Source organism: Nilaparvata lugens, chromosome 3 (assembly GCF_014356525.2).
Source record: "Nilaparvata lugens isolate BPH chromosome 3, ASM1435652v1, whole genome shotgun sequence".
In the NCBI taxonomy this organism is placed as follows: Eukaryota; Metazoa; Arthropoda; class Insecta; order Hemiptera; family Delphacidae; genus Nilaparvata; species Nilaparvata lugens.
In genome coordinates this window covers 14,650,663-14,676,356 of record NC_052506.1, presented here as the reverse complement: position 1 = coordinate 14,676,356, position 25,694 = coordinate 14,650,663, and the positions used below count along the sequence as shown (strand labels likewise).

The window sequence follows — 25,694 nt, the reverse complement described above, 5'->3', positions numbered from 1 at the left end:
AGTAAAAAACAGACTATAGTCACTAAGAGAGAATGGATTGTTTCGGAAGGATTGCCAACAAAGGGATTTATCTGAAACAGTCATGGTTTCAATGTTTCAACTCTTGTGGTAGTAAACACCAATAAAAGGAACGAGCCCTTTCAATAATAACTGATCGATTAATATACATTTTAGCATTTAAAAAACTCCACTTTGTATTTATCTCAAGGAAACCAAATATGAGAGTTCATAAGGACTAAATGAAGAGAGAGAACTTGGAGAAATAAACTGTTATTATTGCACAAAGATGACTAAAACAGTGATGGTATTACAATTCAATTACGATGTGTTCAGACTAATTCTTATGAAGTTTCAAGAAAATAATGTCACACTAATTAGAAATATTACTGAGAAAGAACACTATATTTCTATTCAAGCTGACGAAAATGAATAAACGCTGAATACACTGAGACTTAATTCTTAATACTGCATCAAAAATAATTGATTAAGTCAGTAATGACAATACGGTAAATTACTGATGCAGAGAAGTCATACTTCATTATTAAAAAACTTCTGACAGTTGCTATTTCAACAATATTATCAAGTTTCAGATGTAATTAGAAAAACAAATCAACAATCCAAGTAATCAGAGTAAAACAATGATATTATTCTCATTCATGATTTTGATTGAAAACATTCATATATATATAATTATAATAGTTTTAATATTGTATTGTATTGAATAAATATATAATAAATATAAATATATTGTAGTTAGTTTAAATATATCATTATTTATGAAGTATATACATTATTTATAAGAGCGTCAAATAATTAAAGAACAGCAGAATTTTATAAGTTTAGGCAATCTACTATTAAATAGTAGAATAGTATAATAGTACATAAATTTTATGTACTGGACGTGACAAAGTTTGGACCAAATGTTTCGCATTATTACTTTTTCGCCACACTGCACAGAAAACAGCTGTTTTCCAGTCCCTACGTAGATCTGAAAGACCTTGTTTGCAGACGACTCTCGTCTGACGTAAGAAACAGGTTTCTTTCCGGCTATTATCAATGAAATTTACACATAAGTGAGTATTTTAAATCTTGAAATTCACTCAAGATATGGGGAAAAAGAGTATCCATTAAAAAAGAAATTACACCTGATATTGTTTTGTAATAGATACTGAAAAATATTGTTGTAAAGGATCTGCAAAAGTGAATATCAGTATTATTAGAATATTTTACCAGCTAAAAATGAATTGAGTCGCCACTTGAAGAAGTATTACAAAGAGGAACTTCAAGAATAACCATGAAATTTAACATATTTTATTTGAAGTTAGTTTAGTCAAATTTATTAAATGCTTTAAATTGCTTCGAATTCTTGACTTACTGAAATCATACTTGTTTACAAATAAGAATACGAATTTTCAAAAGAAAAGAAGAAGACAAAAATAGTTAGAAGACACATTTCCACAAATGACAATGAAAATAAATAGAATCTTGAAAGTTTAAACATGAAAAAAATTACTCAAGTTAAAATTTGTCGAATAAGAATATCAATATTTCCATAATTGAAAAACACAGTTTTACTCAATTATATGTGGATGTGCCAAACAAACCGTGTTTTTTCAATTACTTGAGTTCATGAATTCAAGTTTATACAATATTCAAAACAAATTGAAACAGCATAAAACGATTAAAATAGCTAACCTGATTAAAAAATTAGCATGATATTATATATATTTTGTTCAAAGTATTATATTATGATACTCTATGCCTAGAAAATTTATTTCAAAAAGTAAACTAGGGAAAAATTATATAGAAAGCACAAAAGTTTCAAAAAAAAAAAAAAAAAATGAAAAAAAAATAAAAATATTAGGGGCCGTATTTACAAACATTGTTTGTTGCTTGATTGATAACACGACTTAGTTACTCAACAAGTTCTAAAGTCGTGAGTAGCTTTACTTAAGCCTCGCACACACACATCGATTTTTGTTCGTACGATGTTTTGCGGTCCTTATGAATTCTATCAGATTAAACAGAACTTGACAAACATCATCCGTTTGAAATCATCAGATTAATCTAATAGAATTTATAAGTACCGGAAAAAATTGTACGAACAAAAATCGATGTGTCTGTTTTAGCTAGCCTTACAGATGGTTTGGTAACGAGAAAAGGCTGCAGTCAGGGGAATAATATAATACTTCACATTCGCCCTGTTTTTCTCGCAACCTGTTTTGCACTAGCCGACAGGGCATGCAGCCTGACGTCCTCTTCTCTAGCCTACATTTCTCTCGTGACTAAACCATCTATAAGTAACTAAGTCCTACTTTCAACTAAGCAACTTCCACAAATACAGACGTAACACAGTTCCATGAAACCTTATAACACAGTCATATAAATGATTAAATTGATTAACGATCTTTAATGGTAATCTTTCTTAAAATATTTGATAGTCTCTCCTCATGGGTCTAATAGGAAACTATATAAAACCATCACAACATATTAATCACATACTAAATAAATCAAATCAATAATATATAATATAGGGCTGTGTAACAGAGCGTAAAAACAAAATCCATGCTGGTAAGATTGACAAAGTTGGAGCGCCACTGCACACACGAATGTTACAAGTTGGGCCAAAAATTTGATCATATGGCTGTGTAACAAGTTCTTTAAAAACAAATTCGATGGTGGTAAGACTGGACCGTTCTAGCTATTGGGCCTTGCGCTCCGGTTGGCTTTGTTCTGCGCGACACGCACCGCCTTGGGCATATGTTGGCAGTCGGCAATGGGAGCAGGCAGCAGACGGCGCAGACTGGCGTGTGACCGCCACACCTTGATGGTGGAGTCATCCGAGGTGGTCACCAGCATGCCCGAGTCACGTGGATTGAACGCCACCGAGTTGACCACATCCTGGTGGGGGTACTTGGCCAGGCACATGCCGTAATGCCTGTCCCACAGGTAGCCGTTCTTGTCTTCGGCGCCGCTGCAAAACCATCAAATGAATGAATGAATGAATGAATGAATGAACCAACAGTCAAACAAGCAAACAAATAACTAAATAACATTTCAATATCGTTCAAAACTAGCTTCCATTAGCCATATTTTCGCATACCTCGCCAATAATAATCAATGTATTTTCCATTTCATTTATATCTTAGGATAATAAAGGAAGGAATTGATAAAAACAATATAAAACTTGTAGTACCCTTTTTATCAAAATATTTCAAAAACTTTAAAACGTTCTATCGACTAGTTTCAACCTACTTTGGCCATTTTCAAGTTAAAATTAATTTAAAATTGAAGGAATTGATAAAACTTGTAGTACCCTTTTTATTAAAATATTTCAAAAACTTTAAAACGTTCTATCGACTAGTTTCAACCTACTTTGGCCATTTTCATTAAAATTAATTTAAAATTGAAGGAATTGATAAAAACTTGTAGTACCCTTTTTATTAAAATATTTCAAAAACTCTAAAACGTTCTATCAACTAGTTTCAACCTACTTTGGCCATTTTGAAGTTAAAATTAATTTAAAATTGAAGGAATTGATAAAACTTGTAGTACCCTTTTTATTAAAATATTTTAAAAACTTTAAAACATTTTATCGACTAAAATGATAATCCATCAATCGTGTATCTCCTATCTCGAACATGTGTAAGCCAATTCCTTCCTAAAATCACTTTACTTATATGGGCGACTTTATTCAAATTAATGAAAACAATATAAAACTTATAGTAGCCTTTTTATTAAAATATTTTTAAAACTTTAAAACATTTTATCGACTAGTCGAAACTATTCGATAAAATGTTTTAAAGTTTTCAAAATATTTTAATAAAAAGGGCACTGCAAGTTTTATATTGTTTTTATCAATGTTAAATTAATTTTAACTTAGAAATGGCCTAAGTAGGTCGAAACTAGTCGATAAAATGTTTTAAAGTTATTAAAATATTTTAATAAGAAGGTTACTACAAGTTTTATATTGTTTTCATTAATTTGAATAAAGTCGCCCATATAAGTGGAGTGATTTTAAGAAGGAATTGGCTTACACATGTACGAAATAGGAGATACACGATTGACGCATTATCTCTTATGAACTGATTAACTTGCAATTTTTCATAACGATTCTAAATTTAGATGGATATAGGCCTATTTTCATTGCTAATAATCAATTAATTCTAATTAATTAATTGAAACAGATTTATTCAAATTGAGATAAAAAGTTTCGAACCAAACATAGCTTTCTCCAAGTGATTCCGTAGTTTAACTAGTAGCACGCGCGATTTATGAATGAAAGGTTGCTGCTGCAAACTTTTTTCATTGTAGAAAATGTTCAACTCCAATGATGATTATCCACGTATTTTTGTCAAAATAATACAAAAAATATTCCTCCATTTTTTGTGTCCCCTGGACATGAGGGGACTGCATTTTACAACAATAAATTTCCCCCAAAGCAAAGCAGAGTTACCTGCTAGTCTAGAATAAAAACGACTTGATATTGTCAAAACCATTCAATCGTTAAACAGTTTGAGACACAAGTTTGAACTTCGTTTACTGGAGATTGATAATAACATTTTCCTACAGTTACGTTGAAAAGTGGCCATTGCTGCACTGATTACAGAACGCAAAGAATCACTTTTCCGCTCTAGTGCGGGAAAAATTTTTCTGCACTCCAGATTTGCAACATGGCAACGCAAAATACTTAGTAGGTTATATGGAGCAACAGTGCAGCAAAATCAAAATGAAGTTGGTAACAGTGACTGGGCTGCTATAGTGAGCAGAGGTGCAACGAAGCACAACGAGCTAATTATTATTCATTATATATTATAACCAAGGACAACGAGGACTTTAGGATTTTAGGATTAAGGATTAATTATCAATAATAAAATTACACAGAAAAACATTTGATGCATTTCAGGCAATTTTACCCATAATTTACCCACTTTTCATATTCAATGGTAACTGTAGGAAAAACTTAATGTGAAATACGTGCGCAAAGTTCCTCTGCTGCACTCAAGAAACCATTCCGCCCTCGCCTACGGCTCGGGCGTAAACGTTTCTTTCGGTGCAGCAAACTGTCACTTTGCGCACTAGTTGCACAAATAACTATTCTGGAGCCAGTGTAGATTAGAGTGAAGATGAAGAGAAGGATGTGATGTAAGCACATACCTAGCAACATACTCGTCGCAAACGTCTAGGAAAATGAAGAAGCATTCGTTGTTGGGCGTGTAGGCTTTGTGCGAGCGCAGCATTGTGCCGACCTCTTGCAGGGTGACCAGGTCTATCACATGCAGGTCGATTTCTTGTGCGATTGGAGGAGGATCCAGAGGGTTTTTTATTTCGTAGCCTCTTGGCCATGGCCTGCTATTCACGTACAAATACCTGCAACGAACGTGCATCAAGTTTTATTGTTGAAAACAGTGAGTAGAATCGAATTGACCTTTTTACATAATTATTTCACGTTTTTTATTGAAGATAAGTAATATAGCTTTAAACGTAGAGATTCATTAAACGAAAATGACTATCATCATAGCCACCTCCAATACAAGGCCCCGGCCTACGATATTGCAACGTCGCAGCGTAGGCCTATAATCGAATACGGTACATGATTGGTGAAAAAGATTTAAATATATACCAGCTAATCTTTTTCACCAATCATGTACCGTATGTTTACGGTACATTTACCAATGTTTCGGGGCCTTTTATTAGAGGTGGCTATGCTATCATACTATGAATGTTTCAAGTAAATGACGAATTACTATTGAAAAATGTTGAATAGTAATTCAAATTCAAAAGATCAGCTGGTATATTTTTAAATCTTTTTCACCAATCATGTATTAGATTCTAGACCTACACTACTACGTTGCAATATCTTAGGCCGGGGCCTTTTATTAGAGGTGGCTATGCTATCATACTATGAATGTTTCACGTAAATGACAAATTACTATTGAAAAATGATGAATAGTAATTCAAATTCAAATTCTTTTTTCAACAAAACAAGCAAATGGTATACCAACATTTGTTGATTGCCCATATGGACCTCAAGGGTCAACAAATCAATAGTCGATCAGAAACATTTTTACTAAATATTCATCATTTACAATAATAGTATAAGAAGTTTTTTACAGACTTATGGCGGTTTGTCATAGAACTTGAGACCTTCAAGGCGAACGTACACAGCATCAGACAGATGTATGCATGCAGACGTGAGCCCAGACATTTGGAGACAGATAGGCGTCTGTGTACGTTGCAACAAACGAACACATTGGGATATATTTTTTATTGGTCTGTCTGCTACTGTGTGCGTTCGCTTTAAAGATGCAGCTACACAATCCACTAGTCTACGTTACTAAAATGATAAATCCTTCAAAGCTACTATATAGAATCATTATGAAAACTTCACAAAGGGTTCAATTGATGTAAAGAATTCAAAGATTGGTAGAAGAAAACAAATTAGTATGACTGAGGAATCAAGACCCCACATCTACTTAAGTTCACTGATTGCCATTTAATAAATTATGAAGCTTCAGAAATTAAGTTTTCAAAAATCTTTAGTCTTCTAGTTCTTGAAGGCCTCCTCTTAAGGTGCGTACAGACTTTTGCGACACGAACACGCACATTTCGCTTGTAATCAGCTGATTTTATATGTTTATTTGTACGGAGACGGTGAAATACAGATATAATCTTAGCATCAGATAGTGAAAAGTGAAATGCGTGTGTTCATGGCATTCAAGTCTGTACGCACCTTAAGATGGTGAATATATCATTGTTGGAGAGCCTATATATCTACAGATGGAAATTACTGAGAAATTCTGAGAATTCCCGGGCTGACAAATAATTTTCGAATAGTAGCGCTCATCGAATTTCCATCTAGCAGTTTACTCTCTTGTCAACAATATTTGCAGTAACTTAGCAGAAGTCTTCGGGGCGATTTACAGCATTTAATTTGGATTTTCGATTAATAATAATTGTCAATTCCTATATATCTATGTTTGGCGCGGCTGTTTTCAGGTGGATCAGGGGTGGTGTGGGAGGCTGGACCTAGCACAGGGTTCATTGGCCAGTTTTCTTTCTTTTTTCTATTTCTCAAAACAATTCAATATCTATTATCTCTCTTACTTCCTCTTCTTTTACTTCTTCTTCTTCTTCTTCAGCTTTATCTTAATATGCTTCTACTTCTTTTGTAACATTGTATTATTTTTCAGTTTTAAATTTTTAAGTTCTATTTTTAATAAATTCTTTAGGTTTTTTCAGCTGCGCCCTAGCTCCGCCCTCCTAGGAACAAAATAAAGGCAGCGATTCTATTCTATTCTGCCTCTTCAAAGATAATAAATAAATAAATAAATAAATAAATAAATGTTTATTTCCCAAAAAAACTAAAACTACAACATCAATTACACAAAATATTAGATAAATTACAATATTACATACAATAGTTAGTTACAAAAAATTCTTATAATGTGTCCTCTACTTGTTTAGTTTTTTCTGTGTGGAAATTGACCTACTCCACTATGGCGTACCATGTTCTAGAGTAGGTATTGTTGTTTTTTTGTGCGTATTATTAATTAGTTAGTGTTTAGTAAGTCATTAGGTGGTTAGTTGTTGTTTGAAATAATGTTTTCTATGTTCTGTCTTCCTTTGCTCATCAACCAATTGTGTACTATTGTTTTGAACTTTCTAGGATGATTAATCTGTTTAAAGTTTGCAGGAAGTAGATTATATAATTTTGGTGCTAATGATTGAAATGTCTCTGGTATAGTGCCTTCCTTGCAACACTAGTGATGAGAAGATTCCTGTATCTGGTGTTGTGGTTGTGGTTTCTGGTTTGAAATGTTGTTGGGTTCTTGTGTAATCTGCATAGTATCTCCTTGGAGTAAAGCTGTCTTGGATCCATCACGTCAAACTCATTGAATAGCTGGTCTGATGAATAGCGTGGAGGCTTCTGGTTGATGACCCTCATGATCAGCTTCTGTACCCTGAGGAGCGGTTCGATGTGCAAGAAGCTTGCACCTCCCCATCCCACAATCCCATACAGCATGAGGGACTGAGCTAGAGAGAAGTAGATAACTCTTAGACATCCCTTGTCGACCAGTGTCCTCAGAATCCTGAATCTACAGATAGTCTTCCTCAGTCTCCCGCATAATTCATTGAGATGATGATCCCAGCGCAGAAAAGAGTCCATTGTAACTCCCAGGTATTTCTGTGACTGTTTCCTGCAAACTGTATATGAAGTGTTATTCCGTTGAATCTTGATTACTATCTCATCTCCTGTTGGCTGTCCATGTTGAGTCGCCGAAAAGGTCAGAAAGAAGGTTTTCTCGTGGTTCAATGTTAGCAGATTTTCACTCAACCAGCGAGACACCCTCTGAAGTCCAGTCTCGGCTTCTCTCCAGGTCATCTCCCAGGTCGGTTCAGAGAACAGTAGAACAGTATCATCTGCAAAGGTGGTGATTGATCCATTAATTTCCATGTTGCATAATGGGTTTATGTAGAGAAGAAAAAGAATTGGTCCTAGTACTGTTCCTTGTGGCACTCCAAACTTTACAGTCAGCTTGTTGCTTATACATCCATTGACTCTGACACATTGTGTTCGGTTTGATAGGTAGCTCTTGAAAAGATTCCATGCGACTCCTCTTATTCCATAGTTATCAAGCCTTGAAAGAAGAATGTCATGTGACACCGTATCAAAAGCCTTCTTTAAATCTAAGAATACTGCCAATGGTTTCTCTTCAGTGTTTATTTTATCGGCAATCTGAGTGGTCACATAGTGGATAGCATCATTTGTACTGCGACTAGATCTAAAACCATATTGGTTTGGCGATAGAAGATTATTTTTTTCAAGAAAGCTGATCAGTCTTGTTTTGATACTCTTTTCAAAAATTTTTGATAATGTACTTAGTAATGATATGGGTCTGTAGCAATTCATATCTTTCTTATCTCCTGTTTTGAAGATTGGACAAATGACAGCTTCCTTAAGACACTGTGGAAAAACACCTTCCTGGATAATGGATATATCATTGGTGAGGAGCTATGCGTTTATCATACCTGTGATCCGGAGAGAGTCCCATTCCAATGATATGTCCATGAAGGTCGACGATGTGATCAACGGTATCGAACTTGTCCGATACGGATTTAAAGTTGAGCCAATCAGGATCGGGCTCCAGCGACGAGTTCTCCCTTCTCGCTCTCAGCAACTCTTTCTTTCTCCGTCTCTCTTCGATGCGCTCACTCAGGCTTGGTCCCGGATCCAGAACTCGGGGGAAAGTGACTCGCTTTATTCTTTTCAAGCCTGTAAAAAAAACGTTTACTGTAATTGACTCTACTGAAATCCTTAGGAAGTAGATGAAGGAATTCATTTGTTAATAAAATTGATTCCTATCATCTACTTAAAATGATTCAAGAGTTCCTACTAAAATTAGATTCACTTTGAACTGTTAGTATTGGTTTGATGGGAATCATTGATGTTATTTATAGTGCATGCTGTCAGTTTAGAGTGAATGTCACTGAGGGCCGGTTTCCGAGCTCGGGATTTAGCTAAGTTCTGGACTTTAAACAGCTGGAGTCAGAAAACTGGCTTCCCGAAACAGGGCGTAGTCGCAGTCCACGTTTAAATTAAATTTCAATAAACTAGAAAATTGAACACAGAATAAAATAAAGGGAAAATAGTGTAAAGTTTCAGCTATTTTGAATTATTTGGGAATGTTTTATTTCGTCAAGGAAAAACGTTTCCAATTGAGGGGTAGCTGGAATAAATGCCTATAGGTCTATGGGCCTTTCCTCCGGAGAACGCAAAAATGGATTCGCCATGTTATCATCTACAAGTGTACCAAATCTTGGTTTAATATTTCAATTTTTGGAGTTGGCAGCACTTCATTTGTAATTGACCGAGCGAAGTGAGGTCTAAGATTTAAGTCGACGGTTTGGCATTTCTCTTAATGTTTGAATGTTTGAATGTTTAAATGTTTATATGTTTATATGTTGCGCATTTACGGTGAAACGCGGTAATAGATTTTCATGAAATTTGACAGGTATGTTCCTTTTTTTATATTGCGCGTAGACGTATATACAAGGTTTTTGGAAATTTTGCATTTCAAGGATAATATAAAAAGAAAAAGGAGCCTCCTTCATACGTCAATATTAGAGTGAAAATCAGACTATATATTTATAATTATTCATCATAAATCAGCTGTCGAGTTGACTATAAATTGCATGCCATGACGCATGCAATTCAATATCTCAATGTAACTTGGTAAAAAATTAGCAGCTGTGTAGACTATAAATTGCATGCCTCATTGAATGCAATTTTATGCACTATTAAATAGGATGCAAAGAACTTATAACAGCTCGTCTGGGCGCCTAGATGTCTTCTGGTTTTCTCGCGCTAAATTTCGGAAAGCGTTATATGATAATTAAATCTTGTGTAAGCATGATCTGATCAAATAGTTAGTGTATCAGTGTGGATGTTCTTATGGTTTGGGACGTCGTTATAACTGCGCGAGGTCTACTGTTCACAGAACTACTAGTAAAATGCATGCCAGCAGCTGAGGAGAGCAGAGCGCCTTTGAAGGCTGTTTTCTCAAAACAAGGTTTTGGCTTATAGGCCCTCAGCTACCACCTCAATTATAGAAATGAGAAAATAAAGATTATCATACAAAACTACGACTACGCCCCGTTTCGGAAAGCCAATTTTCTGACTCCAGCTGTTTAAAGTCTAGAACTTAGCAAAGTCCTGATCTCGGAAACTGGCCCCTGATAATAATTAAACACCACTAATCACCAAGTAAATATTTGGTTTGTATATTTCTGGGATCAAAATTTGATTCAAAGTGCAGCAACATAACCTACGTTTTAGACATACTTCTATTAAAATTCCGAAAAAGAACAGTTTTGGGCTAGGCCTGTTGGTCCTCTCCTGATCATATATTTGATTTGTGTATTATGAAATGTGAATAAATAAATAAACAAATAGTTTCAAAAAAATACATAAATAAAAATAGATAACCACAAAGAAATGACAACTCATATTTTTTAAATGTATTTTTATGTATGAATTGTACAGAAATCATTTCAAATTGCTTGAAAAATTAACAATCGGGAAAATAAAACTTAATAAGAAGAGAAAAACCTACAATTACATTATTTTTTCCGATGTTTGACCCCATTTCATGTCATAATATAGCTTATTGAAATTAAAATTTGACAAAATAGGGTGAAAAATAGGAGAAATTTATAAAATTATTTGAAATTGAGTTTCATCGTTTGATAGGAAGTGAATTTCAATGATCTGAAGTGAACTCAACTTAATAATTATTGAAATTTCTTAAGAAACCCAATTCCTCAGGTTTTTTCTATTATTCCAACCTACACTGTCAACATTTTTTATATTGTTCTTTGAAAGTCCCCTATGATTCATCAAGACTAACAGCTTATTTGATACACTAAGAGCAGATCTAATTTTGATGGTTGCAATCATAATCATGAACAGATAGAGTCGTAAAAGTTATTCATGTTCAATGGTTCCGAACAACAGGGAAGTGTTTTTGAAGTGTGAAGAGCAGAAACCCTTAGAAAAAGAGAACCAGAAGCATTGAGATTAAAAATGCATCAGAATATTTAATTTCATAATAGTATTTTTGAAATATCCAAGATTTGATGAAATTAGAGTCGATAAAAGTATGTTTGCACAGTATCAAAGTACATATAGTACAGTACAATACATAATACATACATACAATATATACTGTTATGGATGAGGCCTTTAGAGGGGCGGCAGTGGCGAAGGGTTTCTGGAATCTTCCAGTGTGTTCCGGTTTTTTTTTGTCGACCAATAGCAAACGCTTACTAGAACCTTCTAGTAATCAACACGGCGAAGGCAGGGGGCTTCTAGATCATTCCCGGGTGTTCAAGACTCAACGCATGGAGCTGTCATCCAATGGCAAACGCAGTCTAGAAGCTTCTGGCGATATACATGCGCTGCCATTGGTCGACCTTTCTAGATTGTTTTGCTGGCCTTATATTAATGGTGCATCTCAGTTGGCAGTCAGTTGAGAAACTACAGACGAGCGTTCGCTACTTCTTATCATGACAGAGACGTGATAAACTGATAATAGACTTTTTCAGTTAATAAAACAATATAAAACTTGTATTACCCTTTTATAAAAACATTCTTTAAAACTTTAAAACATTTTAATGACAAGTTTCGACCTACTTTGGCCATTTTCAAGTTGAAATTTTTTAATAGAAGGGTACTACAAGTTTTATATTGATTTATCAATTTGAATAAAGTAGCCCATATAAGTGATTTTACTAGCCTACAGTTATTATTCTTAGTGGCAGTTACTTTTATACAGTTATTTATACTAGATAACGTACGCTTGTGATATTTCTGTGTAATTTATAAGGTAGTTTAATTAGTTTATAGTAGTGTCTAGTTTTACTCCCGTGTGTTATAGTGTTATAAGTAATAAAAAGCTAATCAGTATAAATCACCTCAAGTGTTTTATTAGTGTGAAAACTCGTAACAATACATATATAATAAATACAATACTCTGGTACTTTGATGTACCCTAGGACAAAGGATAGTAATGTATTCAAATTGCGCAAGAGTTGGTGACAATATATAATTCCATTATTCAAATAATAATGAGGATTGCGAATACTAACCGATCTGATGGGGCGAATATGTTTTTGATCCAGTGGTAAAGATGAGAAGCTTCTCAGGCTGGCGAGCCAAGTCCTCTTCTATCTCGATGTCAACTGACAGTTCGGACGTCTCAGAGTCACCTCCTTCAATTTCCTCACTCGTACCTGCATTTTACAAAGCTTATTAGTGACATTTCCTAAAATGGACCATAATCAACCATCATTTCAAAGAATTAATTATTATAATAATCTTTATTAACAAAGAAACGAAACATTCTTGCAGACAAAGAAAGGAAAAATACAATTAAAACACTTGGAACATAATATATTGTGAACGTATATGCAGTACAACTTATAATAAAACTTCAATTGCGAGATATAATGCCAATGAGTGCGAGGTACTAGACCTGTATAAGATGGTAATACGATAATAATGAAACTTGTTCTTAACAAAATGGTACAATTGAATCAATAAATGAATATCAATATATCAAAAATATTTTAAACGGATGGAACAATTAACTACTTAACAGGTGGTGATAAACAAAAGAAAATAACTATCTACTAAAGAAAATTGATATAATTATCTGTCTCCAGTCTACTAGAAAACAACAACTATATTGTGAAAGTAATGTTGAATCAGGCTTGGTTTAAATTACACTGAATTTATGATTTATTTATGAGATATGAGATTACAGTATAGGCTTATAAGTTAATATGATCGACACCACACTGTATCAGCTCAGGATTTTTACATGATACGCAGCTGTGACAAACTCAAATGTATTGTATTGTTTTTAAAGGATACAGGCTAAATTCAATTTCATTAAATTTAATAATAACTTGAAATGTAGAAAACTATTAAATCAAGGCTTAGTGGGATGGTTCAAGATATGCATTGAAAAATAAATAATGTATTAGAAAGAGAGTGGAATCATAATAATTTATAGTGTTCTTGAAATAAGAGATCTCAACGTATTTCGATATATAAAACCGTCCTCTCAAAATTACGAGATAATTATAGCATTGGATGAGAGAGCATGAAATAAGAAAAATATTGAAAATTCACTGAGCATGAATATACTATCTTAATGGTAGTTTTAATTTTTACCTTCGCTATCGCTATCACTATGTGATGCTTCCTTTTCCTTTTCGACTTGTCGGTAGTTATTACTATAAAAGATGGAGCTGGTGTAGTCTTGGCCACTCATTATAGCGGCATCAACAAGATTATTGTATTCTTCAACAAATTGACGCCTGCAAAATGAAAAAGATTGGATACAGTACTTTCATACTAATAGAAAATAAATATACTAGACTACTCCTCACCTTCAATGACTAGTTTCTATAGGTTACACAATATTTCAGCAACTTTAGTTTTGATAAATTTCACAGTAGGTATTATAATCATATAAATTAGTGGCTCTCAAATTACATTATAAATAGAAATTAGTTTTGAAAAGGGATTAAACGATAGAAGAATATTTCCTCTTCAAACTGCGAGTTGCTTCGCCTTAAAAAAATAATTGCTTTCTTCAATTTTCTCGTGATTTTATAATGAATATTTACTGTAGTACAACTTCAATTTTTACTGAAGATCAATAGTCTCTCCTCAATGCATATTAATGCAAAATGTTGTATAGTAATGTGATTGATTGGACATGAAATTGAAGACGATTCCATACTTATTTATAATCTTTCAAAAATAGAATCATATTTATTCAGAAGAAAGAGTTATAATTACGATTTAAAAATATGCCATACCTTATTTTGTTAAATCTTTACATCATCATTTACTAATAACGGACTTTATCATAGTCATCTCTATTTCAAGGCCCTGGCCTACGATATTGCAACGTTGCAGCGTAGGCCTAGAATCTATAACATGATTGGTGAAGAAGATTTAAAAAAATACCAGCTGATATTTTTCACCATTCATGTATTAGATTCTAGGCCTACACGGCGACGTTGCAACATCGTATGCCAGGGCCTTGTATTAGAGGTGGCTATGGCTTTAGAGCTTGTTCACATGACAGCGACTTACGCTCGGTTGTCGCGCGGCTCGATTTGCCAGTCTCGTACACATGACAGCGATTCATGAGCGATTTGCCCTCGGTTAAGTCTGAGATTGCAACCGCCGCGATTCGCCGGCGACTACTAAAACCGAGCGATCGCGCGACAACCGAGCGTAAATCGCTGTCATGTGAACAGGCTCTTTATCCGTGTCTTTCATAGAAAGTTGGTTTCATCTTAATTTATGTTTTTCTAAATTTAAATGCCCCTAAGGTCACGAACACTGTTTGGCGGACAGAAACAACTTATTTCTATACAGCAATTCAGAAAAATTAGAAAATATTTTGTAAATTCATAATATTTATGTAAAACTTTGTATAAAACTTGAAAATGTGTATCATTATTGACTTTTGATCAGAATACTGAATAATTATATAACAAAAACCTCGTTGTTATAATTACTGGAAAAATCAATCAAGTTAATATTATAATAGTACCTCCTCCTCATATCTTGCTGTTGTACCGGATGACTATTCACTAGCTTGCAGAAGAGATTATTCTGCCTAAACTTTTTATTATCACCGGGATGCCTATCGACAGGTTTTGGAGATAGGTATGAAAAGAGCTTCGTGAGCTTGGAAATTTTAGGCTTAGGCATATTAACTTGATCCCTTCCAGCCCCGCGAGTAGGCCTACTAACCAGCTGCTTGTCACCGCTTCTAACAAAGAAAGGTTTCATGGTGTTACATTTTATGTACAGTTCAATTAATCTATAACCGCAATTTGCACATCAATCATGCAATTCACTTAAAAAATCACTGCAATTGAATGAATATTCACAATCAAACACAATCAGAGACGATGAATGAAATCAAACAAATCCAAGTTAAACCGATACACTGGACATGAAAAAGCAGCATAAATTCTACAAAAGTTGATGGAACGTTGAAAATGTATGTTGTAAAATCTATTTTCGGTGAATGAATATAGTTTGAAGGATGTTTACGTGTTAAATTCTAGTTAAAAATCTGATTGAGATGATTTGAAAATGGAATTGAACTCTCAAGAATATTATAGAAGGTCTCACGACAGACAACTTTATTTTAAAAATATATATTGAGCAAGAAGCAAAAGAATCTAAGATTAGCCATGAATAACTTGACAGTTATTATTGTAATCGAATCATTTTTTGCTGAGAATGGTGGCCATGAAATACCTAGGCTTCTATATAATGGGAGGGATGAGAGATGAATGGAGCTTCAGTTTCAGGTGGGTGGAGAAGCTGATTTCACTGGAGTGGTTTTAAAGCTAGAGTCAGTTAGTGAAGATGGACTGGTCCTTACATGAGAGAGGAGGGATACAAATTATAGTATTGAATGGAAAATAAGATGTTAAAATAATAAGTTTGAATGTTTCAAATAGTTTCGAAGGGTGTTTGTTTATACAAAGTCATTCTATGTTTCAACCAAATTCTAAAATAATAGTCATTACATTAATTATTCTTTTGAAGCAATGAAAAAAGTTATTGAGCCGGTAATGATTTATGAAGCGTATTGGATCACAAAAAAAATCCAAATCAGCGGATTCTACTCTGAGCAATGCCTGCGTTTCAATGGCTGGAGGAGCTCAAGGCTTCTTTTTCCAGACACGCCAAAAAAACTATTGCACTTTAATTATTCTTTCTATTTGTAAAAATATTTCTTGTATTTGGCAATAAATTCATTATTCATTCAATGGTAAAAAGGATGAAGCATGATCAACAGTTGTTCATATGTGAATAGAACAAAGATTCATGTATGAAGGCTACTATTATAGAACTTCATTTCCAGCTAATTGTTAGTGTATTATCAAAATCCCGTTCTCAAATAGCCACATTTCATACTACATGAATTAATTAATTTATAAGAAATAAGTAGCCTACATAGTACACTCTTTTAAACTTTTCTACATAAACACTACTAGTTTCAACTTTCGTCATTTTCAAAAAAAGACACATGAAAATAGCATGACAACTGAAGCTAGTAAAATTTGTGTAAAAAAGGGTACTATATAGTTATTTGAATATCAATTAAACAAATCAAGAAGGCCTATTAAAATACTTTATTACATGATTTGAGTATGTTCCATTTTTCTACATAAACACAATTGGAATATGTTTCATTCAATCTAATTTATTATTTTATTTGTCAATTTCATGAGCAGCTAGAAAGAGTAATTGTAGCGAATGTAAATGGGCTCTCTAACGATGCAACTACAATATTACGAGGTGATACAGTGAGAAGTGCTTTAAACTGACAACATTGGTTGAATTGGAAACATTGGGTTGATTGAATAAAAACTAGAATATAGTGACTAGGAACTAGTAATTAGTTCTAGCTATACAAATGCTTAAAAAAATAAGATCAAATGCTAAAAATTATAGCAATCTTGATAGAATTCTCATTCAGTAGAAAAAAGCACTAAGAATAATGATGAATCTAAAAAGAATAGACTCTGTAAAACTGGTTTTTTCGCAACTTGACATTCTCACAGTTCACGGGCAATATGCATTTGATGTTATTATGTACGTTAGGAATTACCCTGTAAAAGAACTACGGAATGAGACTCATGTCTACAATACTAGATTTGGGAGGATAACGGAAAGACACAGGTTAGAAAGAAAAAGACGCACTACATGGGAAGGAAATACTTCACAATGCTGCCTTTAGAATTACAGGCAATCAAAAAATTAAGTATAAAACTCAAGGACTTTTTAATATAATTGTGTCTGTACTCCCTCAAGAGTTTACAGATCACACTGTAGGTTTGTGATTGTTGTTCGTCAATTTTTGTTATTTACATAGAAGGTTTAAGACTGTTACTAATTTTCACTACTTCTACTACGTTATGTTAGTTTGTATATTGATGCTGTTCCTGATGTACCTGTACATGTTTATGAATAAAGATTTTTTTCAATTCAATTCAAGATGATACAGCTGACTCAAATCCTGGCATTTGCATGAAAATTACTTGGAAGTAGCTATTTCTAGATTTTATTCAATCAACAATGCATGATGGAGATAGTTGAATGGTTATCTCACTAGAGTTGGTTAGAATGGGTGTGTGCACAGAATACCTTGACTCACACGGCGGCTTATCATCATCATGCATGCTGTGCTTGGAGCTACATGACCTGCGATCGAGGTCTCGGTGCGAGGGCGGGTTGCCTCGCTCGTGGTGGTGGGGCGGAGACGGAGCAGTTGGTTCGGCCGCCTGACACGAGATGGCAGCAGCCGCAGCAGCTGTGTCGTCGGGAATGAGGCAGTTGGCAACCATGATGGCTCGCACAGAGCTGCCATTGGTGTTGTAGAAGCGACACAGCTGTGTCATGATGGGCGTGTGCTCGGAGGCGGTCTCCTGCGACGCCTTGTTCAGCCAGATGCCGCTAGAGCTCACCAGGTGCGCCAGCCAGCGCAGGTCGCCCGATAGCAGCATGCGGTCGCTGTACCAAGTGCCGAAGATGTCGTACGGCTTGTTCTTCACACGGCACTGCAGTTCGAAGCCGTCTGCAAACAGGATTCAAGATTCACTTCATTGACCAACACAACATAGAACAACAGGCATGACTGGCCAAATAGATGCATATTTGTACAAACTGTTGACATTACCAAAGAGCAATTGAAGAATTTGTTGCATTCAGGATTCAAGATTCACTTCATTGACCAACACAATACAGAACTCCTGGCACAGAACAGGCATGATTGGCCAGATAGATGCATATTTGTACAAACTGTTGACATTACCATAGAGCAATTGAAGAATTTGTCGCATACGTATTAATGTTATGGACCTGTTCCATAACTGTATTATTAAACAATGATTCAATTCTAAAATGTTTCATCTCACTTACTGCAGTTTCGTGTTCAGCTTAAAATGTGTTATCCTAGATGGATTGTCTAGTAGAGGGATTCCAAAATTATGTTGTATATTGTATTTAATATTAGTGTATTATGTTTTTTTTTGGAAAATAAATTGAATTGATTGATTGTTGGTTTCAAGACGACTGTGCAGTCATGAGGAGCGTACAGACTCATGCGCCATGAACACGCGTATTTCGCTTTTCACAAGCTGATGCAAAGCTTATTATATCTGTATCTTACTGTTTCTGTCCTGATACAGATATAATAAGATTTGCATCAGCTGATGAAAAGCGAAATGTGCATGTCCGTTGCGATGGAGTCTGTACGCAGCTCTATATTTATGTGAAATAATAAATTCGAATTTGATAATATAATCAGTGTATCTCAATAACTGAATAATCGCTTTAAAGAGTGAAACAGGCATAACCTACATTTGAACTGACGTGTAGAAGAGGGATAGTTTCAGGCATGAGCCTGTAGGGCCGCCTTTCCTCAAGTACATAATTGGCTTCAAATATAATATGATTATCCTTGGTAATTGGTCAGTTGCTGAATTAAAATCGAACAAGTAGTAGTATAAATGTTCAAAATAAAACTGAACTTCCAGGATTATTACCAATTCTTGATGAAACCTATGTCGCTTTTCTAGCCTTGAGTATTCCTTTGTAGCAAAACCACACTGTTCCGTTTCCTCCAAACTATAATTTTGCTAGCTATACCACAGCTTAGAAATAATGAAAAATTCAACAGTTCTTTACTTTAAATTTGAATATTATTGCAGTTTCAAGTAATACTTGAAAAAGCTATTAATTGGAAAATAGTAAAGCTTATGGGGTGTACGTGTAAAACTGTGATTGTTCAGTGACGTACCTTGAAGAGAGAAAACAGCAATTTCTCCCGAAGTGCTATTGGCTGCACCAAAATGAACGCCTGATACCAGCAGAAGAGTATCTGATTGATTGAACTGCGAGAACTGTGTGTATTGCCAGCTGAAAGACTTCATATCACGATGAAACTTCATTTGAACAGGAAATTTCGACTCCCAAACCTGAAATTAATGAAAAAATACGTTAATTTGACAAGCTTAATTCACGCATTTAAAAATACTAAGTTTTTCATCCTGATATTGATTACAATTTATAAGTTTATAGAATGAAATCAAATAATTTTATAGACAATAACGAAAGTATATGTTCAAATGCATGTAGTATGTTATGTACTTTTTCTGAGACCACTCAGGTGGTGAATAAGCTAAGTAACAAACTAATAGAATTAATGAATTATGAATCGCTTGATGATAAAGATTCAACTGAACTCTTACAGCTAGATCCAATTGTTACCAAACTATGACATTTATCTTTCGTTCAATCAATATCTTTCTGATTCTTGCAATTGGGTTGTTATGTTAATCCATGTGTTAGGAAATCAGGTTGAAAAAACTAAGTAGGTGTTTTGATGAAAGTCTTAGGCTACAACTCATAGAAACGCTTGAGGTTTTTTTGGCTTGGGAATAATCATAGGTGGCATTCATGTCAAGAAGACTAGGAGAGCATCGTAAATAAGTGCGGTCCTCAATGATTGACCAAAAGACCTGGCACTTACGCTAGATTTAGTGAATGCACCTCTGGGCTCTTAGCCATTTGGCACACTCGATTAATGTATTCGCCTTGAACTATAGGGTCACTTCATCTATTTCTCATCAGAGTCTGAGTCTATTTTCAGCTTTTGCAAACAGATTTTCAAAATTGAAAAATAGAAACAAAATATATGCATAAATGTAGGTAATGGTTATTAATATATATAATCATCACAAAGATTGCTGGTTGAAGCAGAGCCTCAATGAAATATAAAATGAAGAGAGAATAACCATAAGTAGAGTACCTTGTGAATCGTCTTCTATTAATAACTAGTATTTTTCTTCTATTATCTATTCGCAATACCTTTCAATAAATGGAAATAGGATAGAGGAGCAAGACAACAATATATGGAATGGATTTCATTATTGGATGAGAAATGTTATTATTTAGTATCTTGCAACTTAAGTTAGCCACTTGTTATTCTAGTGTTATAATTCCATTCATTCAAAGAATTTTTCATTTTTATGCACTGCTCCTCATATTTCAATGGCAATAGATTTAAGTAATTCATGATATTCTAGAACAGTAGTATGGTACGGGATATAACACTATATAAATCACGGTTTATTTTCACATTTTGAAATACCATAATATATTTAAACTTCATCATAATTAATTGATGAATTGAGGAAGAAGAAGATCTTGATATACAGAGTAAGGAACGGTAGTTCAAACTTTTTACCGTATTCATATATTAGGTCACACATATTACATTATCAAAAAAAAAAAAAACAAAAAAACATGTAGATAAAACTTTAATAAAATTGATAAAATATGAATGAGTGTTACTGACAATGATGTATCCATCCTTGGAAGTGGTGGCGAACATGGACCCATTGTGAGCAAAACTGACATGCAACACTTGATGACTGTGCGACCTCAGTGTCTCATAATTCACCATTGGTGTTTCATACGTCAGACGCTTGTATTCTCCCAGCCATGATGTTTTATCTGAAAATACATTTAACTAATTAAGTTTCCACTGAAACAATACGCAATACTTGGTATAGACTAAAATAGTTTTCTTCTATATGAAAGTGATAGCTGAGCCGCATAGCCACACAAAACGTTCTATCATCTCAGTTGGTTTTTCATGTTTTACATTTTGAAGAAATCTATCTAGTGGCTGCCGGTCATGGATTGAAACTACTGAATTACTATTATAGCATTGAAATCTGTACTTTTGGAAAAGAATTAGCATTGTTATTGATAAACATGCGTATTCTAAAATCTGTGTGATCAGTCGAAATGAAACACTTGTCAACTCATTGAATCATTAAATAATGGGATAGAAGGGTTTTGTTATCGCCCCCAACACTTGACCCTTATTCTTCAAAGGTATTATTACATCTTAATGGTATTAGACAATAGACAATTGCAAAAATCAGCACATCTTGGATGTTTTGGCTTGTGCTCTGGAGCATTTGATTAAATATAATGCCAATATGGTCTTGTGTGGTGACTTCAACATTAATTTTCAGAAAAGATGCTCAAATGTGATCGACCTGGAAAATTGTCTTTTATCGTTTGGTCTACAAGCATGTTACAGTGATACAACCAGACCGGGTAATAGAGATAAGGGTAGTTGCATTGATAATATTTTCACCAATGTGAAATCAAATTCGTTCTCTTGTGATGTAGTGAAAACGTGGGTCTCTGATCATTGGGCTCTTCATCTTGTATTGCAACAATTTGATTCCGTAAAGACCAAGGGAAAACAATCTCGGATAAAGGTTAAACGGTCTGTGCGTAGTATGAAGGAAGAGAACATTATTGAGTATAAAAATCTTCTGCGTCACACTGACTGGTATCGAATTTACTTTGATCAATCTATAGAGTCCAAAGTGAATTGTTTTCTCAATACTGTTGAGTCTGTGGTGAACGAAGCCTTTCCTCTCAGAAGTGTCACAGTTAAGCCCACTTACCTAAAAAGAATAAAATTTATAGTCCAGAACTTAGCTACATAAAGGAGCTGTGCGACTGCCTCTATGATACATACTTGAGCACTGGTATACTTTCTGTTAAAGAATTGTTTAAGAAATATAAGAAAAGGTTCAGAACATTACTCAGGGAAACTAGACGAGAAAAAAATGACGAATTTATCATATCATCTAGCAATAAGGGCAAAGCAATATGGACTATCATAAAGAATGAATGTGGCAGTAAACGACGGTTTGAGGGTACTGTTGGTGATTTAAGTTCAAACCAGTTTAACAGATTTTTTATTGACAAGATTGATGAAATTGTAAATAGTGTAGCTAAAAAGGTGTGTAAACAGAGCTCAACAGAATATCTAAACAGTTGTAACTCCAGACCTTCTTGTAAATTCAGTTTCAGACTAGTCAGTAAGATTGAGGTCGAGAATGTCATAAGAAACATGAAATCCAGCAAATGTGCTGATATCTATGGTATGAACACATTAATTTTCAAATTAGGATTAGATTATCTAAGTGAAGTGTTAACCCACATTATAAATAGATGTATATTAAACTCTGTGTTTCCTGATGCATTGAAGTTGGTAAAGGTAGTTCCAATATTCAGGAAAGGTAGCAAATCTGATTGCAATAATTTCAGACCTATCTCTTTGGTTCCAATTATATCTAAAGTTTTTGAAAAGTTGTTAAATATTCAGATGGTTCAGCATTTTGAGGTGAATAATCTGTTCAGTGACAGTCAGTATGGCTATAGGTTGGGAATGGGAACTGTGAAAGCGACGATCTCCCTATATGATCAGCTATTGGAATCATTGGAAAATAAAAATCAGACTGATGTAAGACTATTCGACCTTTCGAGAGCTTTCGACACAGTTTGTCATGAAGTTCTTCTGAAAAAATAGAATTTTATGGTTTTGAAGAATCTGCTAGCAAGCTTATTCAGTCTTAACTGAGAGATAGGTTTCAGAAAGTGGTTTTTAATGGTGTTGAGTCTAATTACTTGCCGGTTCGTTATGGGGTACCTCAAGGTTCTATATTGGGCCCAATTTTGTTCATTATATATGTGAATGACATGCCTAGTGCAATTGGACCCTCAGCCAAAGGATATTTGTTTGCTGATGACCTGGCAGTTTGTGTAAGTACAAAATCTACCTTGGCAATCAATAGAATCAGGTCCTTAGAGAATATTACACTGATGATCGAGGATTGGTGTAACGCGAATTTACTGTGTTTAAACTTAGATAAAATTAAGAGTCTAATGTGTCTTATGGCAACAATGATGATTTGAATGGTCTGAGAATGGTTAATTTTCTTGGCTTTAATGTTGACTCTAGGCTGAATTGGAAAGACCATATTGATAAAGTGACGGGTAAGCTGTGTAAGGGATTGTTTATGTTAAGAAAATTGAGAACAGGAGTAAGTCTATCAGTGTTGCGAATAGTATATTTTTCTCATATAAACAGTTATTTATCTTATGGAACAATATTGTGGGCTTCCCAAAAATATAGTATTAGATTATTTAGACTGCAGAAAAAAGCTGTGAGAATAATATGTGGTCTTCCTTCAAGAGGACACTGTATGGATAGCTTCAAATTGATTGAAATTATGACACTTCCTGCTGTGTTTGTTTATCAATGTCTCAATCATGTTAAGGTGAATTATAACTCCTATGTTCAGCAGGGTATGTGTCACAACTATAATACTAGAGGTAGGAATAAACTAGTCTTGAGGTTTTGCCACTATGCAAATACTCAGAAAACTTTCTATTACGTTTCTCTGAAACTTTTCAATGCCTTGCCTGAGAATATAAAAAAATTACCATTCAAATTATTCACCAATAGAGTTAAACGATTTCTGTTGAGGAATCCAATTTATGAAATAGAAGAGTTCTATGACGTAGTTGACAATATGCTTGATTAGAAACTAGGTACTCTCATGGGTGAACTAGTCATATGATTATGTGTTATGAGTGTGTTTTACTTATATTGTTATGAAAATAAGTATATTTTTATGTTTATAATTTATTGTAATGACTTCCTGCTTGTAATAATTATGATTCAATCTACCATTGACATTTTGTAATGCAATTGATGTTCTCAATTAGCTGCTGCAATAAAGTATTTTGACTTTGACATCATATTTCACTAGTCTTATGTTTCACAAACCACAGGTTTACTATAAAAAGGGGAAGGACGCGAACGCCTTTTCTAAAGTTATTTCAATCGTTCTCAAACTAACAGGTGTTATGCTTGTGAAATGAGACCGTCTAGTACATTAATTTAAAGACTAAGAACAATTAACAATTGAATTATTAACCTATGAAACTTTAAACCTACTTGGCATAATTCCGATGTTGCGATCAATCTTGAAATCCTTGTAGAAGAGAGCCTTCCACAGCATTTCATCCATCGATAATCTATTCCATCTTCGGCAAACTTTTCCAGCTTTCAAGAGTTCGGTCGCATCTAAATACTGAAATACGTCCAGTAAGATGATATCTGGAGCGTAATTCCAGAGTTTGTCAGCTTCTGAATTGCTGAAAATAAAATTATTAACATTTTTCATGGTGTTTTTAAACAAATTGATTTTTTTCTTCATTTTCTGTGCTACAACTAACGGAAATAAGTAGTGAGATTAATGGAGGTTGAAGATCTCGTCAACATAACAGACATTTATCAAGCTTGAAAATGAAAAGGAAACATTGAAAACAAATGTCATAATTAAATCGATAAATTTAATTTAGTTCTTTCATGATAGGACATAGGTTGTACGCCTATTTATCATCTTGAATAAATCTTCATTTTTGATTTATTAGATTGACGCTTATCTAGCATGTATCTATACAATAAAACATTTATCTAATTGGATATTATCTTTAGAATTTGGAATATTTTATTTTAAAAAATCTTCTACAAAATTTAGCCCTAGTTAGGTCCAAGTTGCATGGAAATCTTGAGACTATAAATTAACGTATGTAATAAATTAATTCAAATAAAGAATTTAATGAATCAGAACAAAGTAAATCGTTGACAAATTTTGGAGGTGAAACAACTTCTTAATTGTAAGACAATTACTAGTATTCAAGAAATTTTTAATCAGAAATGACAAACTTACCTTGAATCCATTGTGACAAAAACGATGAAAATTTGAGAATAATGAAAAATGTGCTTGGATTCACCACATTTATTTTATTCTAATGGAAATATACTTTGTATGTCACCTTTAGCATTAGAGAAAATTTACACTTGAATGTTGCATTCTGAGAATGCAACACAAATAAAAATTGCAATATAGACAAACCTCAATACAAGAACAATACAAAATGTTTACTATTTTGCAAATTGCAATGTTTCGTTCAAACAGCTGATGATATTTCAAAACCTACTTGATAATTATTGACGTAAAACAGCTGCGTTTAAAAACTGCTCATGCATTCTGCACTTCAGGCTAGATATTTTACATTTTTTAAAAATAATTTGAAATTATTATTCATTTCACATGAAGTTTTATTAATATTTTGAAATTTTCTCATGAACTTGGAATAAATTTAAGATGCTTCAATGCCTTCAAAATCAAACGAT

General features: G+C 33.9%; 1 protein-coding gene across 3 annotated transcripts; it reads right to left on the bottom strand.

Moving 5' to 3' along the window:
• Positions 1-254: 254 nt before the first annotated feature.
• LOC111054626 (F-box/WD repeat-containing protein 5) lies at positions 255-25,470 on the bottom strand. Of its 3 annotated transcripts, XM_022341680.2 has the most exons (11): positions 25,228-25,464; positions 24,450-24,649; positions 20,973-21,130; positions 19,413-19,590; positions 17,759-18,188; positions 15,141-15,362; positions 13,742-13,887; positions 12,652-12,795; positions 9,034-9,277; positions 5,158-5,370; positions 255-2,974 (listed from the first exon to the last, which is right to left on the bottom strand). In XM_022341680.2, exons 1-11 carry the CDS (start codon positions 25,236-25,238, stop codon positions 2,698-2,700), a joined length of 2,223 nt encoding a protein of 740 aa, XP_022197372.2. In that variant the 5' UTR covers positions 25,239-25,464; the 3' UTR covers positions 255-2,697. The 3 variants fall into 3 exon arrangements, with proteins under 3 accessions (XP_022197372.2, XP_022197373.2, XP_022197374.2); XM_022341681.2 differs by lacking the exon at positions 15,141-15,362 and having other exon boundaries at positions 25,228-25,470; XM_022341682.2 differs by lacking the exon at positions 15,141-15,362 and having other exon boundaries at positions 17,816-18,188.
• Positions 25,471-25,694: the final 224 nt, after the last annotated feature.

Bases quoted from the DNA above. Each gene is read 5' to 3' on its own strand.
- LOC111054626 (XM_022341680.2), bottom strand. The intron at 9,278-12,651 runs GTTAGTATTCGC...TTTTTTTTACAG, and splicing joins ATATTCGCCCCATCAGATCG to GCTTGAAAAGAATAAAGCGA. The intron at 5,371-9,033 runs GTATGATAAACG...CGTTCGTTGCAG, and splicing joins GGACTCTCTCCGGATCACAG to GTATTTGTACGTGAATAGCA.